Here is a 19434-nt window from a genome sequence, read left to right on the forward strand (position 1 = left end):
GCGCCCTGCATTCCTGCTTGCACTGTTATGACGCCTGCACTGCTGCTCACACGCACCGTCTCCAGGCCCCGGCTCTGACCACACACCCTCTAACCCAGCGATGGCGAACCTCTGACACAAGTGTCAGAGGTGACACGAGAACTCATTTTTTGGTTGATTTTCCTTTGTTAAATGGCATTTAAATATATAAAATAAATATCAAAAACATAAATCTTTGTTTTACTATGGTTGCAAATGTCAAAACATTTCTGTATGTGACACGGCACCAGAGTTAAGTTAGCGTTTTTCAAAATGCTGACACGCCGAGCCCAAAAAGTTCGCCATCACGGGCTCTCGGAAGTGTGGCCCCAGGTCAGCAGCCCCGGAAACTTGCTGGACAGGCACGTTCTGGAGTCCCACGCCAGGTCTCCTCGGGGAGGCCGACAACCTGTGCTTTTTTTTTTTTTTTTTTTAAGTTTACATGCTTTTATTTAATTTTATTTTATTTTATTTTATTTTCAGTTGATCAGCAGCCTAGCCAGGATCTCTAGCCAGGAACTCCAGCCAAGTTCTGGTTGTCTTCAATCTGTGCTTTTTAACGTCCTCCGGGGGTGGATGCTCTCCCTCCCAGTCCCCACCCCGACCGCTCCCCGGAGGAAACGCAGAGACCTCTGCCCGGCGGTGACGACAGTCCCGGGGCAGGGCTTCCTCCTGGACCCTCGGCGGGGCCTCCTCGCTCTGGGGGGAGTGCACGCCCCCCCGACCAGCACCCCCGGGCAAGCCGGGCGCTGAGGACTCAAACAGCCCCAGCGGAAACCAGGGCGGGCGGGTCCCTCTAACCAACCTCAGCGCCCACCCGTTCAAACCCCGGACCCCCACCCTGGCCCGCCCTCCCGCTTCCACTTCCGGCTAGAGGAGCGGGCCGAGGAGGAAGGGACGCGGGCGCCGGAGCCCACCTTCCTCGAGCCTGTCGGGAGGGATGGGGGACCTTTTATTCCTCCAACCCCTCCAGGTGCTAAGAGGCCGGAGAGCGACGCGGTGGGAGAAGGGCAGGCTAGTCCAGGGTGAGTGTCCGGGAAACCTGGAACTCAAGGGCAAAGTTAAAAAATGGCTTGGAAACCCTCCACTCTCCCCTCTCCTCGTCTCCCATCCCGAGCTCCCGGATGTGGAAAAGGCCGGGGCTCCACGCAAGAGAGGGGCGGGGCGAGGCGCGCGACGAAATCTCGCGACAGGAGAGCGGTGGGCGGGGGCGGCGCCGCTGCCTCCTCCTCCTCGCGTTAGTTCCGGTCGCCGAGGAAAGACCGCCGGACCGCCGCAGTTGTCGCCACCTCTGGAGTTTCTGGCCCTTTTCTCTCCGCCTTAAATTCGGTGAGGCTCGGCGCCCTCCCGCCCCGGGCTCGAGTGGCGGCCCCTGGGCGGCGGGTAGAGAGCGAGGGCGGCGGCGGCGGGCGCCATGCGGCCCGGCTCGGAGGGGCCCGGGCGGAGGCCGCCACATGAGGCCGGGCGGGAGCCAGTGTTCGAGGGCCCGGGCCGCCGTCTCACCGGGGAGGCCGAGGGGCGGCCGGGCCGGAACGGGGACCCCGGAGAGGGCGTCGCGGCGCCCGAGGCGGAGGCCGGGGCCGAGACAGCCCCCTCCGCCCGGCCCGGCCTGGGTAACAAAGCCGCCGCGGCCTCTGTTGGGTGATGTACGCGTGGGGGGTTCCGGCGGGCGGGGCGGGGGCGCCGCCACCACCACTGCGGCCGCCTCCCCCGCAGCTGCTTTCGCTGGAGGGCGGGCGGATGTACGGGGCGGCGGGGCCCCCGGCGCGAAGCGCCTCGGCGCCTGCGGTCCGCTCGTCGCGGCGGCCGTCCGCGCCGGCGGCGGGGTCAGTGGAGACGGGGCGGCGGGACGCGGAGCGGCCCCGACGGCGCCCCGCCGAGACCCAGGGCACCCTGGGCGGGGTGGCGGGTCGCGGTTGGCGCGGGAAGGGCGTGGGCGGGAGACACGTGCCCTCGAGGAGGCTGGGATCGGGGGCGGGGGCAGGGGCGGCTCGGCCCGCTGTCGGTTAGTCTTGCGGCGGGAGCGGTGCGGTCGCTGGTGCGGCGGGAGGGCAGGTTCCTCGCGGGGAGTCGCCCCTTGACCGGGTCCTGCGCGTTGACGGACCAGTTGGGCACCTGTTAGTTGGCGGGCGGTGTCGGCGGGTTTAGAGGAGCGAGGACGACACCAGAGCGTTGTGTCTGCGGGTGACTTGCCACCAATCACCGCACTGTCGTCGCCTGGAAGTGCTCGCTCCAGCCTTCGGGGGCTTCTTGCGGGAGAAGGGCACGTTTTGAGGTTATAGTTCCTTAAAGCGAAGGTAATTATTGACCAGGTGTGTTGTCAAGACCGAAAGTGAGCGCTCCATTTGTTTTACTTGAGACTAGACCTCGGTTTAGTGCTTTGTTTTTTAAATGGATGTTATGGCACTGATTTTTACGGCCTTATTTTTCTTCTCCTAGGGTGTCTTTTATGAATAATCAAAAGCAGCAAAAGCCAACGCTATCAGGCCAGCGTTTTAAAACCAGAAAAAGAGGTAAATAATTTGTGTTTTAGAAGTATCTTTCTGGAGGCCTCCAGAATAACTTCTTTACCTTGGTTCCTCTGGGTGACAGTTGGCTCAGTACTAAAATCATAAGAGAAAATACAGAAAGGAACGTGAATTTCTAGTTGACTGTTTCAGGTACCCTTCATGTTTCTAAGTAGTTTGTTTGTTTGTTTGTTTGTTTGTTTAGAAAAGTATGGGCTGCATTTTTAATGGTAAATTTCATTTAAGCACATTTTTGTTTGAGGGGAAAGGTTCATTTATAAAAAGAGAGCTCCTGCTGTGATCACTAATTTCACCCAAAGGTTGTGAAGATTGGTGAGAGCCAAAATCAGACTTGGCCCATGGAAGTTAATTATGGAACATAATTAATTATTAACATTGTAATTTTTTTTAACATTGTAAATTTTTTTTTTTTAAATATTTCTCACAGACTTACTAAGAAAAGTACTAAAATTATACAAACTACTACTTTATATTAGTGGGCACTTAGATGAATATTGAATTTTGTAGCAAAGCATTGTTATATACTGCTGATGCAAAGTTAAATGAGATGTGATCTCAGGTATATTTTATACTGGGCTTAGTATTTCCCCCCCAAACTTCATTATTGCTCAAAAGCACATGTCAACCTTATTTTATAGTACATTTTGAGAAAAGGGAGAACTGGGTCAACTACTGGTTAATAATTGTTTTTCTACTCTGAATAGAGACACTTTGAGATCCATATTCTGAATGCTTTGTAAATCTGTAGTTATAGTTTGTCCCCTTGTATTGGGGAGATCAAAGAGTGATTTGATTCTAGTCTTTGCCGATGCATTTACATTTAACTCAGTAGGTTTTCTCAAGAGAGGGAACGGAAGTTGGAAACCAGAGCAACTTAGCACTAATAGGGAAGAGTGAGTGGATTCCTGGCATTCACCTTTATATAAATAATTTTATTGGTAACAGGAAGAGATGTCACTTCCCGCTTCCAGATTGAGAGCACTGGTGCTCTCCTAATTCTCAATGATTGGGTCTTGGGCAAACAAGGAGTTGGTCACCCTCATGCTGTGTGAAAGTTAAGGTAGCTTCTCACCTAGACAGAGATCAAACCCTGTCATGGAGAGTGATAACAATTCAGTGAAAGCTAGGTATGTACCAGGGCATTGTTCTGGTTGCTTTCTATCTTAATACAATTTAATATTCACACCGCTTTCTGAGATAGGCACTACTCTTCATTACTTTTTACAATAGGAAAATTTGCACCTAAAGAATGAGACTAGTTGCTCAGACAGTTAATGATGGTCAGGATTTGTATCAGGCCGTTTGACTCAAGAGTCCTTGCTCTTAGCTACTGGTCTTTAATTCCTCTGGGCTTCAGTTGTCCTTCTGAATAGTTGGAACAAAAAGATCTTCCTCACCAGGTTGTTGTAAGGATGAAGCAAGGGAGCTAGTGTAGTTTCTGTCATACATTGGATCTTAAGTACCAAAGGAGTGAGTTTTTTAAAAAGCATATAAAGTATTATGGGCATTTAAAAAAAAGAATTAACAGCTCCAGTGTTTGGACAAAACTTCACTCAGGAAATTTTTAGAGGATGCCCTAAATTTCAGAAAGGCCCAGGGGCAATGGAAGAACATCTCAGATAGAAGTTGTTCCCTGGCAGTAGAAACACGCTACCTTATTTAGCTTACTTAACTGCGACTCATGTGAAAAATAGTGGAAGAAAAGCTACACAATTCTGTGCCTAGGCACCTGCCTTGGACTAGCAGAGGGGAAACTTGCACGGGGTGTGTGTTCAGTCTGTTTATTTGCTAGCGTTCCAGGTCTTGGGTAATCCAGCTTATGTTAGTTTTTTTCCAGTTGTTGAAATAAATGACATAGTGATGAATGTGACTAACTTATTCAGTGGTTATAACTTCCTAAGGTGGTGATTTCATGGCATTTTGATAAGCCTTTTAAAGCTAAATGGGGTTTTCTTTCTCCTTAGATGAAAAAGAGAGGTTTGACCCTACTCAGTTTCAAGACTGTATTATTCAAGGCTTAAGTGAAACTGGTACTGATTTGGAAGCAGTAGCAAAGTTTCTTGATGCTTCTGGAGCAAAACTTGATTACCGCCGATATGCAGAAACACTCTTCGACATTCTGGTGGCCGGGGGAATGCTGGGTAAGAGTCTGGGTTTTGTGGAAAGTGTGCTGTATGGAGAAGTTTGTTAGAATCCAGAATATAAACCGTTTGACAGGCCCATGAAATTGGGTTGGCTTTGGTTTTTTTAACCCCCTTAGGATTTTTCCACTTTTAACTCCCAGACCATAGCAAGTTAGCAGATTGCCTTGCTTTATCTAGCTTTATATTTAAAGTGTGTTACAGAATTATAACATTTGGGGATAACTTTTCTGATAATACAAACCCCTACAAAACCCCCCAATCAGTGATTCTCTCCTCCCTCATATGTGCTTGAACAGGTTGGAAAACCCTTCCCTCTTGATCTAGCTTATGAAATACTTCTATATTTAAAAGCCTCTAGTCCTGTATGCTTCAGTATATTAGCTACAAAGTATATGTGGCTTGTCCAAAGTGAGATGTGCTAAAAGTGTCAAATAGACATTGGATTTTAAAGGCTTAGATTTCAATAATAATTTGAATACTGAGATGTTCAAAACTATTTTGACATGCTGGGTTAAAGTGTATTAAAATTAATTTCACCCTTTTTAATATAGCTAGTAGAAGATGTGAAATTACATTATGTGGCTCACATATTTTTGTTGCACAGTGCTGCTTTAACTTCTACATCCCCCCTCAACAGCTCAGGGTACCTTAACAGATTGTGCTACTTAATTACATATCTTCAAATGATGATGGTAATTTCATTTCATAGCTCTTTAATGTATTTCAGAATGTTTTCATGGTAATAATGGCATTGACCCTCAGGGGCAAGCTGACAGAATCAGAACTCCATTTGTATACATGCAGAATGGATGCTTAGAAAGGCTTCGGTGACTTATATGCAGTCAAACAATTGCTCATTGGTGGAACAGAAACCTAACATTAATATATTCTTGTGCCTAGTCAGATGAATATTTCTTTCATTGTATTACCAGCTTGTAGTAAGAAATATGAAATACATCTATTTACCATTCATAATATTGCTATCAAGAAGCCTGTTTATAGAATTATTTTTAAAACATGTACCAAGAAAATTTTCAAACATATCCTAGAGAGAATAGTATGAACTTCTAATTCAGAAATTATTAGCAGTCTTACTCTGTTTATGCCAATTTCATCCCTCCTCCCCCATATTTTTAAGTATACAGACATCATTTTATCCATAAATGCTTACAAATGTATCTGAAAAATAAAGTTTCTAACTTGTGAATTTATGTAAAATTACATATCTAAACCACCTTTGAACGTCTCCACTTAGAGTGACAGATTTGACTCTATTGATTAATGCAGCGGGTTTCGTTGAGTTCCTAAAGTGGGCTATTTCTGTAAACTGCTTCACTTTATTCACACATACTGAACCAACTTAGCCATGTTCCTGCTGAGAAGTTGACTTGCTTTTAAATCATGTTAGAACTTTCATCATTTTATTTTATAACTAGTGGCCCAGTGCACAGATTTGTGCACACTGAAAGGAAATTAGTTAGGAGAAATATTTCTTTAAAAAAATATATATTTCATTGATTTTTTACAGAGAGGAAGGGAGAGGGATAGGGAGTTAGAAACATCGATGAGCCCTGACCGGTTTGGCTCAGCAGATAGAGCATCGGCCTGCAGACTAAAGGGTCCCAGGTTCAATTCCGGTCAGGGCATGTACCTGGGTTGCGGGCACATCCCCAGTAGGGGGCGTGCAGGAGGCAGCTGAATCAATGTTTCTCTCTCATTGATGTTTCTAACTCTATCCCTCTCCCTTCCTCTCTGTAAAAAATCAATAAAATATATTTTTTAAAAAAAGAAACGAAACATCGATGAGAGAGAAACATCGATCAGCTGCCTCCTGCACACTCCCCACTGGGGATGTTCCTGCAACCCAGGTACATGCCCTTGACTAGAATCGAACCTAGGACCCTTGAGTCCGCAGGCCGGTGCTCTATCTACTGAGCCAAACCAGTCAGGGCTAGAAGAAATATTTTAATATTGCTATTCGCCCTTTCTCTATGAAAGAAAATTAGTAAAATATATGTGAAAATAATATATAAATTGATTAATAAAATAACAAAGACATATAAAAACAACAAAAACATGATATAAAAACAATGACTGATAAATTGATTAAACTTACTCTAATATCTCCCTGTATACCACATAAGAGGAAGAACACTTCCAGAATGCTTGACTAATTTCCTTTATAATGAAGTATTTACAACTTTAACTTTAATGTCACATGCTCTTTAAACTCGAGAGAAAACAACATATAACTGACCATGTCCAAAACGGGTTCAGGTAGGAATATTCCTACTCTGTCTAGAGTTTGTCCTTGTGATTTATTAATAGTCATTGTGGCATCGTGGGAAACTGTCTTCAAATTAATTTAAATGGGAGGCCAGTGTCAGATGGGGACAAATCAATTCTTGGAATCAGAACAACCTCTCCTTCCCCAGATCCTGTTAATATTTCAGCTTCAATTATGTTAGGTCTCAATCTTTTGATAATAAATCTAGTACCATTACAAAGACCCCATTTGCTATTAAGATTTCTCAGTAGCATGATGATTGCACCTACTTGCGATTTTAATTTTATGACATGGCATTCCCGAAGGAGTACTATTAAAGAAATTCGATGGAAAAATTTTTGTTTTTGGCATCATCCACTGAATCACTCAAATAGGTGTGAAAATCTCCATTGAGTATATCCAAAATTTCCTCATTTAATTTATGAACGTGCTCATTTTTAGAACAAAGAATCACGTTTAGATATAATGTATAGATATACTATTTCCAAAGGTAGCTTCAATAATGATTGTTACAAATCATTTCATGGGGGATTTTAATAATATCCATTCTGAGAGCTTTATACATATCGTGCATGCTCAGGTCAACCTTTATTTTTAAATTGCCAGTGCGCGTCATATGTACCGGCTGGTAGGACAGACGTATGGCCGGTCACTTAGCCTTTTATATATAGAGATGAGAATCCTCACAAAAAGTAAAATTGAAATGGTACTCATTTTAAATGAAGGTCACTGCAAATTTTTTGTTCCTTAGCCCCAGGTGGTACACTGGCAGATGACATGATGCGTACAGATGTCTGTGTGTTTGCAGCACAAGAAGACCTAGAGACCATGCAAGCATTTGCTCAGGTAAATAAAACTTTTAAGAGGTTGCAGTAGAAGATTGAAGGAATTTGAATTGAAGGTTTAAAGTGAATTTTCTTGTGAAATATGATGAATTAGAAACTTCAAAATGTGTTGAGGCAAACAAAGTAGGAAAAGATTGAATTAGCCCTTCTTTTCCTGTTTGTCCTGAAATGAATCCATTTTTAAGAAAAAATGTGAAAATGAAAAGGGAAATCAGTTCCCTGTCATGATTTCTATCATTGTGTTATTCTGTGTATGAGTTTTTATTTATTTATTTAATATATTTTATTGATTTTTTACAGAGAGGAAGGGAGAGAGATAGAGAGTTAGAAACATTGTTGAGAGAGAAACATCGATCAGCTGCCTCCTGCACATCTCCTACTGGGGATGTGCCCACAACCAAGGTACATGCCCTTGACCGGAATCGAACCTGGGACCTTTCAGTCCGCAGGCCGACGCTCTATCCACTGAGCCAAACTGGCTTCGGCCTGTGTATGAGTTTTTAAAAAGTGAATGAGTTACAGGCAGATTAGCCTAACAATCAAAATCTCATTTGAATGTTTCATACATAGTTATTTATGCTTGCATTACTATAAGCCAAGAATTCAAGTGTATCTAACCGATTTTGTTATCTGTGTCATTAGGAAAGTAGAACTATATTTAGTATATCCTACAAATAGGTAAATGACATATATGAGCAACAGTTAGTCTTTGCTTTAATATTTGGCAATAAAGATTTATTGTGGGTTAATGTTAAAGTTAACAGCATTGCATTGGAACATTGCAGTGTTTGGGAGTTGACAGACTCTTCCCAAGCAGGTTTAAACAGCTTATAAACGTATCTAGTGGACGGTTCACTTCTTTGCTGTTCTAGAGATACTATCACTGAGATCTCAGGTGCCCTGACCTAGATCTTTTTGGGAACCTGGCATCTGTATATATGAATTTATCATTGAACTTAATTTATTCCTTTACTATTCTTAATAGGTTTTTAACAAGTTAATCAGGCGCTACAAATACCTGGAGAAAGGTTTTGAAGATGAAGTGAAAAAGGTATGAAGAGCAATATGTTTTGTGGGAAAGAGAAGGTTGAGGTCAAAAAGGGGAATGTTAAGTCCTAATTCAGCCACAGGTTTCAGATCATTTTAAATGTAACTGTCATTTGTACTTGTTAATTACTTGCCCTTTTTCACCGGTCCCCATTCCATCTGGTGACTGTCAGTTTGTTCTCTTTGAATATATTTGTTTTGTTTGTTCATTTTTATTTATTTTTTTTTAGATTTCCCCATATAAGTGAAATCATATGCCATTTGCCTTTCTCTGTCTGACTTATTTCATTTAGCATAATATCCTAGATCCATCTATATTAAGGTTTTGTTCTTTTTCATGGTCAAGTATATATGTACCAGGGTTTTTTTTGTTTGTTTTTTTTGAATTATTATTTATTTTTGGTTTTTTTATTAGTTAAGGTATTACAAATGTGTCCTCATCCCCCCCATTAACCCCCAACCTCCCCCCTATGTACCAGTTTTTTGTTGTTAATCCTCACTCGAGGACATTTTTCCATTCATTTTTTTTTTTTTTTTTTAGAGGGAGAGTGAAAGGTAGGAGGGAGAGACAGAGAGAGAGGAATATTGATGTGAGAAAGACACATCGATTGGTTGCCTCCCATATGCGCCCTGACTGGGGCCAGGGATGGAGCCTGTACTGAGGTACATGCCCTTGACCAGAATCGAACCTGACCATGGGCCGACGCTCTATCCACAGCTTTTTTTATCCACTTGTCTGTTGATGGGCATTTGGGTTGGTTCCATACCTTGGCTACTATATGTAAATAATGCTGCAGTGAACATAGGAATGCGTATATCTTTTTGAATTAGTGTTTTGGGTTTCTTAAGATAAATACCAGAAGTGGGGTTGCTGGATCATATGATAGTTCTGTCTTTAAATTTTTTTTTTTTTTTTTTTTTTTTTTTTTTTTTTTTGGAACCTCCTTACTGTTTAGATTTGAGGTAATTTTAGATATTTAGGTAGATTGTTTCTGAAATGTAGTTTGGGGGTAAATCATTTAGTTTAACTTGCTATACACTGTTCCTTAGCTCTGTGTCCAAATAAGTGGCAGAAGACTAAAAGTCAAAGTGGAGTTTGTTCAAAAGATAGACAATAGAGGATTAGAACTAAATACATTGAAAAAGGGAAATTTAGCTTACTTGCTATTTGAGTCTTGGCTATACAGTATGTATAGGTGCACAGAATATATGGTAATAATGTTTTTGGTAACATTTACCAAGTATCTGACACTATTCTAATTAAACTCATTTAATATTTGCAAAAACCCTATGAACAAGTTTAATCCACATTTTACATATGAAGAAACTGAGGCAACAGAAGTTAACTTGCCTACAATCACTCAGCTAATCCTATAAAATTCTATATAATAAAAGCATAATATGCAAATCCACCAAACGGTGGAACAACCAGTAGCTATGACACACACTGACCACCAGGGGGCAGGTGCTCAATGCAGGAGCTGCCCTCTGGTGGTCAGTGCGCTTGCACAGAGGGAACACTGCTCAGCCAGAAGCTGGGCTGGCGAGTGTAGCAGTGGTGGCGGGCGGTAAAGTAGCAAGGGGTGGCGGGCTGCAAGAGAGATATGTGACTGCTGGCTTGCGGACATCCCCTAGGGGTCCCGGACTGTGAGAAGGCACAGGCCAAGCTGAGGGACACACACACACACTGCACGAATCTGGTGCACCGGGCCTCTAGTGTGTATTATAACTGACGTGGGCGGTACTCCAGAGCCCATACTTGTAACCAGTATAGTATGCTTTACTGCTTCTCTTTAAATAGTTGCTCTTTTAACTTATAACTATTTATTTTTACAGCTGCTGCTGTTCTTAAAGGGTTTTTCGGAGTCGGAGAGGAACAAGCTGGCTATGTTGACTGGTGTTCTTCTGGCTAATGGAACACTTAATGCATCCATTCTTAATAGCCTTTATAATGAGAATTTGGTTAAAGAAGGTAATTAACCTTTAGTAAAGGTTAGTTTTTAGTTGGCTGAGGGTAGGGTAGATAAGAGCATGAAAGATGGACTGATATAAAACTTAGAGTTTATTTAGATTTGACTTGTATAGTCTTTTTAACTGTCCTTAAATTTAATAGGTTGATTCAGATTCATTAGACATTTATTATATACTTTTGGCATAGAGGGTTAGTGGCTTAATTTAGGTATACAGCAAATATACAGGGTCCAGATGCAATGTGATTATAAAGTAAAAGGATTTTAATTCCATGGTAACCCATAAGGAGATTAATTCCAATTGGGAGACTTGGGATCATCTTTAATAGTGAAAATACTATTGGGGGAAATGTCAAGCTGAAAAGGAAAATAAGTCCCTTATATTGATCTCCACAGGTAAATTATTTTTTATAGTAACAAAGATAACTTCTCTTTACAAATACTATTTTTTATTTTTTTATTATTTAATCTTCACCCAAGGATATGTTTCTATCGATTTTAGGGAGAGGGGGAGAGAAAGAAACGTTTGTCTTTGCCTTTCATATGTGCTCTGATGGGGAATCAAACCCACCACCTTTTCGTGTATGGGATGATGCTACAACCAACTGAGCCACATTGGCCAGAGTACTCTGTATTTAACATGCCTTATTTTAATTTTCACAACAACCCTGTCAATTGTAAGAACTGTTTACCCTCATTTAACACATTAGAAAACAGTTTCACTTGAGTAAGAATATATAATCAGCAAATGGTAGACTAGAGAAATTGGAGTTAAATGGTAAGCAGTAGCAGAGGGAAGTTCAGGAGTAAGTGGGAATAAAGGGAGTAGTCCTGTGTGGCTTAACTATGGAGGGAGGAAATGGGGAGGTTGAATCCAGAAAGGCGATTCTGCTAAGTGTGCTCTTTTCTACAGGGGTTTCAGCAGCTTTTGCTGTAAAGCTCTTTAAATCATGGATAAATGAAAAAGACATCAATGCAGTAGCTTCAAGTCTTCGGAGAGTCAGCATGGATAACAGACTGATGGTTTGTAGCTTCTTTATTTTAAGAGGAAAGGAGAGCGAGAGAGAGAGAGAGAGAGAGAGAGAGAGAGAGAGAGAGAGAGAGAGAGAGAGAGAGAGAGAGAGAGAGAGAGAAGCATCCATGATGAGAATCATTGATCGGGTGCCTTCTGCATGCCTCCTACTGGGGATCAGGTTCACAACCAGGACATGTGCCCAGATCAGGAATCAAACCATGATCTCCTGGTTCGTAGGTTGATGCTGAACCACTGAGCCCCACACCAGCTGGGGTATCTTTTTTTTTTTTTTTTTTTAAATATATATATATTTCTTTATTGATTTCAGAGAGGGAGAGAGAGAAACATCAATGATGAGAAAGAATCATTGATCTACTGCCTCCTACGCACCCACTACTGGGGATCGATCCCACAACCCAGGCATGTGCCCTTGACTGGAATTGAACCTGGGACCCTTTAGTCCACAGGCTAGCACTCTATCCACTGAGCTAAACTGGCCAGGGCCAGATAAGATTCTTTTTTTTTTTTTTTTTTAATTTTATTTTTTTATTTTTTTATTTTTTTATTTTTTTTTAAATTAAATCTTTATTGTTCAGATTATTACATTTGTTCCTCTTTTTTTTCCCCCCATAACTCCCCTCCTCCCAGTTCCCGCCCCACCCTCCGCCCTCACTCCCCACCCACTGTCCTCATCTATAGGTGCACGATTTTTGTCCATTCTCTTCCCTCATCTCCCACACCCCTTTCCCCCCCAGGAATAGTCAGTCCATTCCCTTTCTATGTCCCTGATTCTATTATAATCAACAGTTCATTCTGTTCATCAGATTATTTATTCACTTGATTCTTAGATTCACTTGTTGATAGATGCATATTTGTTGTTCATAATTTGTATCTTTACCTTTTTCTTCCTCTTCTTAAAGGATACCTTTCAGCATTTCATATAATCCTGGTTTGGTGGTGATGAACTCCTTTAGCTTTTCCTTATCTGTGAAGCTCTTTATCTGACCTTCAATTCTGAATGATAGCTTTGCTGGATAAAGTAATCTTGGTTGTAGGTTCTTGGTATTCATCACTTTGAATATTTCTTGCCACTCCCTTCTGGCCTGCACAGTTTCTGTTGAGAAATCAGCTGACAGTCGTATGGGTATTCCCTTGTAGGTAACTGAGTTTCTTTCTCTTGCTGTTTTTAAGATTCTCTCTTTGTCTTTTGCTCTTGGCATTTTAATTATGATGTGTCTAGGTGTGGTCCTCTTTGGATTCCTTTTGTTTGGGGTTCTCCGCGCTTCTTGGACCTGTAAATCCATTTCTTTGACCAGGTGGGGGAAGTTTTCTGTCATTATTTCTTCAAATAGGTTTTCAATATCTTGCTCTCTCTCATCTTCTGGCACCCCTATAATTCTGATGTTGGTACGCTTGAAGCTGTCCCAGAGGCTCCTTACACTATCCTCGCATTTTTGGATTCTTTTTTCATTTTGCTTTTCCGGTTGGGTGTTTTTTGCTTCCTCGCATTTCAAATCATTGACTTGATTCTTGCGTTCCTCTGGTCTGCTGTCAGGAGTCTGTATAATATTCGTTATTTCAGTCCGTGTATGCTTAATTTCTAGTTGGTTCCCCAATATAAGATCGAGGGTCTTATTAGTTTTCTTGTAGATCTCATTAAGTTTATCGGCGGCTTCTAAACAGTTCTTGAGAGACCTTAAAAGTGTGGTTCTGAACTCTGTATCTTCCATTGACAATTTTGTCCTGTTTCTTTGTCTCCGCATTTTGTTATGCTTCCTTGGTGCACCCCCTAGTGGTCTTTGTTCGCAGTCTTATAGTTAAATCTTGATTGTTGTAGCTAATTCCAGGGAGGGTTTTGACCTCCAGGCCAAGTGGCTATGAGAATCAGCTGTGTCAGCAGTGAGAGAACTTCTGTCCTCTAGGGAGGTGCTAATCTGGCGTTTGCCTGAGGCTATCCGGCAAATGCCTGTGTGCAGGGCTTGGGCGGGGCGGGTCACACAGGATCAACAGGGTGGGCCGGAGAGAACAGTTATGGCGGCTCTCAGTCCTGTCCCCAGGGGCTCTGCCTCTCTGAGTCCCAGCACCCGCTGCAAAGCTCAGAGAGAAAGCTGCACTCGCTCTGACCGAAGCCAGACAGTCCCGCTTCTCCCGTTTGAGTCTGGGTCCCTAAAGACTCGCCCGGATCTGGAGCTCAGAGTCTGCGACTCCCTCCGGATTGAAAACGCCAACCGCGCCCTCCACCGCCAGCCCGCTGCGCGCACTCCGCACCTCAGAACTTGACTTCAGCACTGCGCCTCCTCTGAGTGTCCGTATGCGTTTCTCTTTCCTCCTAGTTGTAGGACTTCCACTCAGCCAGCGTTCCTGTGGTTCTGGGTGATGTCCCTTCCGTTTTTTGGTTTCACTTTTGAAGTAGTTGTTCAAAGCAGCAAACTCCGGCGTTAACCTATGCCGCCATCTTGGTTCTCCCCCAGCTGGGGTATCTTCTTTCATTCTCTTATGCCATTCTTGCCATGAAAGTGTAATAAGGAACTTGTCATTTGTAATCTGTTAAGAGTTTTTCTTAACCTGATTTAAAGATAATCTAACTAGATGAACTTCTCCTTTCAGGAACTTTTTCCTGCCAATAAACAAAGCGTTGAACACTTCACAAAGTATTTCACTGAGGCAGGCTTAAAAGAGCTTTCAGAATATGTTCGGAATCAGCAAACCATAGGAGCTCGTAAAGAACTCCAGAAAGAGCTTCAAGAACAGATGTCCCGTGGTGATCCATTTAAGGATGTAAGATATTTTTTGTTTAAACTGTCTTTATCTGGCTAAAGTATTTCACTAGAGTGGGCTTTAGTTAATAGCTATAGAATATTATGCTGGGGCTTTGCCTGTCTTTTTTATATTTAGTGCCTTCTTGGGCCCAGAAATTATAACACTCCGGGGGGTATGTATGGCGTATGTACATACATATCATTTATGTTAACTAAATTTGGATTCTTTTGCAGATAATTTTGTATGTCAAGGAGGAGATGAAAAAAAACAACATCCCAGAACCGGTTGTCATTGGATTAATCTGGTCCAGTGTGATGAGCACCGTGGAATGGAACAAAAAAGAGGAGCTTGTAGCAGAGCAGGCCATCAAGCACTTGAAGGTATTAGATCTGTGCCTTGACAAAACATTCTGCTTTTAAATTTGGAAAAGTGAACTGTTACTGTATTTTTTCTAAGAGTGTTTATCACATCTAGTTCATGGGGATAATTCAACCAGTAAATAGACAAATATTATTGATGTAACTTATTTTAAAGCCTAGCTTGGGTTTTGTTTGTTTCACAGGTTAAAAACGAGTATTTAAAAGTAGTTTATGCCTGCAATTTGGTGTTTGGTTTTTATGGAACTTTGGAAATTTTCTTCTTTTTCCTTTAAAATATTAAACATTGTATTGACAGTTATCTGGAATCCCTGGTGCAGTATTGTTTATTTGACATAGATGCTTAAGCTTTACTATTTTTTTTTAATTTCCACTAAGTAGAATATAATTAATTCACAGTGATTGTAAAAGATAGTTATGTTCTGTATTTTAGGAATTTTATAATGGATAGTTAGCAGAATGAATAACTAAATCTTTTCTCCCTTCCCTTCAAAAGCAATACAGCCCTCTCCTTGCTGCCTTTACTACTCAAGGTCAGTCTGAGCTGACTCTGTTACTGAAGATTCAGGAGTATTGCTATGATAACATTCATTTCATGAAAGCCTTCCAGAAAATAGTGGTGCTTTTTTACAAAGGTAATTTAAAATTTCTCAAAAAAAATTTTTTTTTTAATAAAGAAGGTGTCCCTGGCTGGGTAGTGGGTCTTTTATGTTTTTCTTTAAAAATTACTTGTTGAAGATACCAATTAAGAATGTTTTGAATACAGGTTTGTTGGTTTTTCCTTTCAATAGGATCTTTTTTGCACCTTAGGTAGGTTCTAATGCGGCGTTAGAGACATGTTTGAAAACTTCCCGAATGTAATGCTCGCTCTCTCCTTTACAGCTGAAGTCCTGAGTGAGGAGCCCATTCTGAAGTGGTACAAAGATGCACATGTTGCAAAAGGGAAAAGTGTCTTCCTTGAACAAATGAAAAAGTTTGTGGAGTGGCTCAAAAATGCTGAGGAAGGTAAGTCTTTTGTGGCAGAAGCCTAAGCACTGGTTAAGTGTGGCTATAGAACGTCTCCACATGCGCCTCTTTCTTTCAGAGACCGTTTTGTACCTAGAGTACAGATTTTTGTTGATTTATTAACTCTGAGGCAGCTGAGGAAAATTAGACTTCATTAAAATATTCTGATGACCCTAGTACTACTTTCTTAGGAGGAAATTTGAAAATTTTGAGAATGTCTGATACGAATTTTGAGATTTATAAATGAATACTCTTTAATATCCCTCATATAAGTAGGACATTAATAAAGTCTTCACAGTTATAAAAGGGAACTTTTGCTTTCTGATATATAATGCTTTGCTCCATTTTCCCTCTTTTCTAGAATCTGAGTCTGAAGCTGAAGAAGGTGACTGAATTTTGAAACTACACCCTCAGTAAAGCAAACAGGAGTTGTAGATAAAATGTCATGTCTCATGTGTCCTGGTTCTTACATCTTCCTACCTCCCTATATCAAGCATGATATAAGGGCTTTCATGGCAAATTTTATTTTAACTGTTTCTATGGTTACTGGAAATGTTGGGTTTAATTTCTAAAACCATGTTTTAAGTAGCTACAGGAGCTGTAGATTTGGATCTAATGTTGCATTAGTCTTTTCAGTTATCTTCTACCTCCTGTATTTTCTACTGTAATAATGTAATTTAAGGCCTTCCACAGTGAACAGTTCACTTTTTTCCTGGGTTTTCTATATAAACAGTTTTAAAGATATGATTTGGTTAAAAATAATTTGTTATAAAAATTCTGTTTGCAAATTAAACTGTAAAAGTATCCAAAGTCTCAAAAAGCAATGATTTGTGTGATAATTCGGTATGCCCAAAGCCCTCCTCATCTGTAAAAATCTCATATGCAGTAATTGAACTCATTAACATGAATCTTGAGTATTTGAACCATTGCTCACATGTTAATATTTTCTTGAATTTCAGCTCCAGATGTGTTTGAGCTCAGTTGTTTGCTCTGATTTTCATTCCTTAGTGAAGCCATGGAGAAAAGCTTGAAAGTGAGGTCTTTGGGAAACTATTGTGGGCAGAGGTGGTGGGAAGAAGAAAGTTGAGCTTTTTCCTATTGAGAAACTTCTTCATTCAGTTTCTGTCTTTTCAAGCAGAACATACGGGGTATTCTTGTCATACCATTTACAACTGTACCTTAGAAAAGTCTTGTCACATAATGAATTTAACACTTAGAATGTTAGGAAAGGACTCATGAAATAGTGTGAGTAATGAAACGACTGTACTAAACCCAGTAAATTGTTGAAAATGTTAAGTGCCAGCATGTTCTAATTGGGACTCTAAATATAACTCTTTTCCTATTGGCTTAGAGTATTTGATGTAAAGAATGGAGTGTAATGATAGGACCAGCCTCATTCTCCTAACTAATATTCACTAATTAATGATTCAAGCATTTGGCTATTAGCATACCCTAGTTGCCTTTTTTAATTGCCATGAGCCAAAAGTCTTTTCTATACAATTCAGTTATTTTAATTTCCATCTTTTCTTTCTGCCACCCATCTATATATGTAGTCAGCAGAAAACAAAATGTGACCACACTTTTTGATTGGAAAGACTTCACCTTAAAAGTGAAGATTTTGGAAGTTTTGATTATTGAAAGAAATTTGCTTGGAATAATGCCACCAGAGACTGAGTAGAAATTGCCCCTTTCAAAGGTGCCATTTTTATGAGCCAAGAATTTGGTGTTTAACAATTAATCTGGAGGGAATAATATGTAGTATAATTTGAAATGAAGGTGTATAGTTACCTTAAGAAGAGCATTATTATTGATACCATTGTGAATGGGGTGAAATTGTAAATGAATAACTGATAAAATTTTCATGCACAGGCAAAATGTATTCACTAGGTTTCTACGTAGTGATTTGCTTTTGCTTTGTAATTTGTAGTCCTTAAAAGACTTTAAAAAAAATAAAGTCCATCCTTATTAGGTTATATAGGTCAATCTTTATTTTTTTTATAAATTCCATGCTAATGTCCAGTGGTAACTGTATGTTATACATTCAGGCATTTCTACTATGTAAGCATTAAATAATTGCTCTTTCACCCTTGTAGCTCCCAAACTATAAACACCTACAAAGAATTCTGATGTTGCAGAAACTACATAACATTTCAACAACCAAATTATTGCATGTTACTGCCATTCAAAGTGTACCCTGTTTTATTATATACTGTGTATAGTGAATGTGTAGTCTTCCAGAACTACATTATGATCTTTGTCTGATCACAGTTTTTTTCTTCATAATGACAACGTAGTGTTTACTTACAATATTATAGTAAATGGGTATCACCTGTGACAGTATAAAAAAAAGGGAATGCTTTCTGAAAGGACTGCAGATTTTCTTTTAGAATTCTAAGTGGTAATTTTGGAACTCGGTTGCCAGTGCCAACCTATGGCCTCAAATATGTAATTCTTAATATAGATGTTAAAACTGTACTTGTATGATTGGATAAATGTTGATTTTCCTAACTCGGTTTCTGTTTCAGAGGGTCTCTTAGATGCCATAATTAAATGTGTTTAGAGCTGATCATAAGTTTCTTAATCTTAATTATTCTGGAGTATTGTCCTAGAGATATTTATTATGCTGTTCTTATGAAAATTCCAAATACCAAAAACACCAAGGATATTTTGTCACAGCATAATGATGGTGGTAAGAGGAAATGCATGTGACTGAGATACTGACTTCTAATTCAGTGTTTCTCAAAGCTCATCACTCTCCTCCAGGAAGCCTTTTTAGAGTTTTCTTATAGCACCCCAATAAATTTTATTACAGATAAGCTTGTATGTGTATTGTACCTGCTTTATACATTAAAAGAATACGGGAGGTTTTTTTGTCCCATTTGGGGGTGATACCGCCCCCACTGAGAATGTGGACCTAATACGTCTTATTTTAAAGTAGGAGAGGACCTAGAGATAGACATTTGCATTGCCAGACATATCTTCATGTAGATCCATATCCTGAAGCAGTATTCTTTTCTTCAAGGGTTATTAGGAAATAGAGAAAATTTGTTTTCTGCCAGTCACCATTTTTTTTAACAGTAGCTCACCACAGGCATTAGACAAGTCATTTCCCATTGACTTTGGTGGTCTTAAGATATTCTTTCTTGATTGTAAATATATGGGAGAGCTATTTGGGTTCCTTCTAATCTATAAAAATCAATTAAAATTCTAGATGAGTGATTTTAAGTTGTTGGGCAAAACACTGGTAAATGGTATTAAAATATTAACTGATGCATCTACTGTCTCACAGGATGCTTGCAGGAACTGGCACAACTACTGGGCTTTAAATGTAACATGAGTATCAGAGTTTAAGTGTACGTTATTGCTTAGACTACTAAATTGCCTTTATAAAAATTTCCCTCGGGTGCTGTTTACAGGTGCCATGTAAAATAAGTTAAT

At 40.6% G+C, this 19434-nt stretch overlaps 1 protein-coding gene across 5 annotated transcripts; it reads left to right on the plus strand.

Annotated features, from left to right (window-relative positions):
- Positions 1-1209: 1209 nt before the first annotated feature.
- BZW1 (basic leucine zipper and W2 domains 1) lies at positions 1210-18812 on the plus strand. 5 transcript variants are annotated; one of them, XM_036318950.1, is made up of 12 exons: positions 1210-1347; positions 2458-2531; positions 4511-4687; positions 7729-7823; positions 8808-8873; positions 10706-10841; positions 11753-11862; positions 14462-14632; positions 14848-14994; positions 15488-15626; positions 15874-15996; positions 16358-18812. In XM_036318950.1, exons 2-12 carry the CDS (start codon positions 2468-2470, stop codon positions 16387-16389), a joined length of 1260 nt encoding a protein of 419 aa, XP_036174843.1. In that variant the 5' UTR covers positions 1210-1347; positions 2458-2467; the 3' UTR covers positions 16390-18812. The 5 variants fall into 5 exon arrangements, with proteins under 5 accessions (XP_036174843.1, XP_036174846.1, XP_036174845.1 ...); XM_036318952.1 differs by lacking the exon at positions 1210-1347 and adding an exon at positions 2056-2330; XM_036318951.1 differs by lacking the exon at positions 1210-1347 and adding an exon at positions 2056-2315.
- The last annotated feature ends 622 nt before the right edge of the window (positions 18813-19434 follow it).

Source organism: Myotis myotis, unplaced genomic scaffold (genome assembly GCF_014108235.1).
Source record: "Myotis myotis isolate mMyoMyo1 unplaced genomic scaffold, mMyoMyo1.p scaffold_m19_p_8, whole genome shotgun sequence".
NCBI lineage: Eukaryota > Metazoa > Chordata > Mammalia > Chiroptera > Vespertilionidae > Myotis > Myotis myotis.

Bases quoted from the DNA above. Each gene is read 5' to 3' on its own strand.
- BZW1 (XM_036318950.1), top strand. From the start codon at position 2,468: ATGAATAATCAAAAGCAGCAAAAGCCAACGCTATCAGGCCAGCGTTTT. The intron at 11,863-14,461 runs GTTTGTAGCTTC...TTCTCCTTTCAG, and splicing joins GCATGGATAACAGACTGATG to GAACTTTTTCCTGCCAATAA. The intron at 15,997-16,357 runs GTAAGTCTTTTG...CCTCTTTTCTAG, and splicing joins GCTCAAAAATGCTGAGGAAG to AATCTGAGTCTGAAGCTGAA.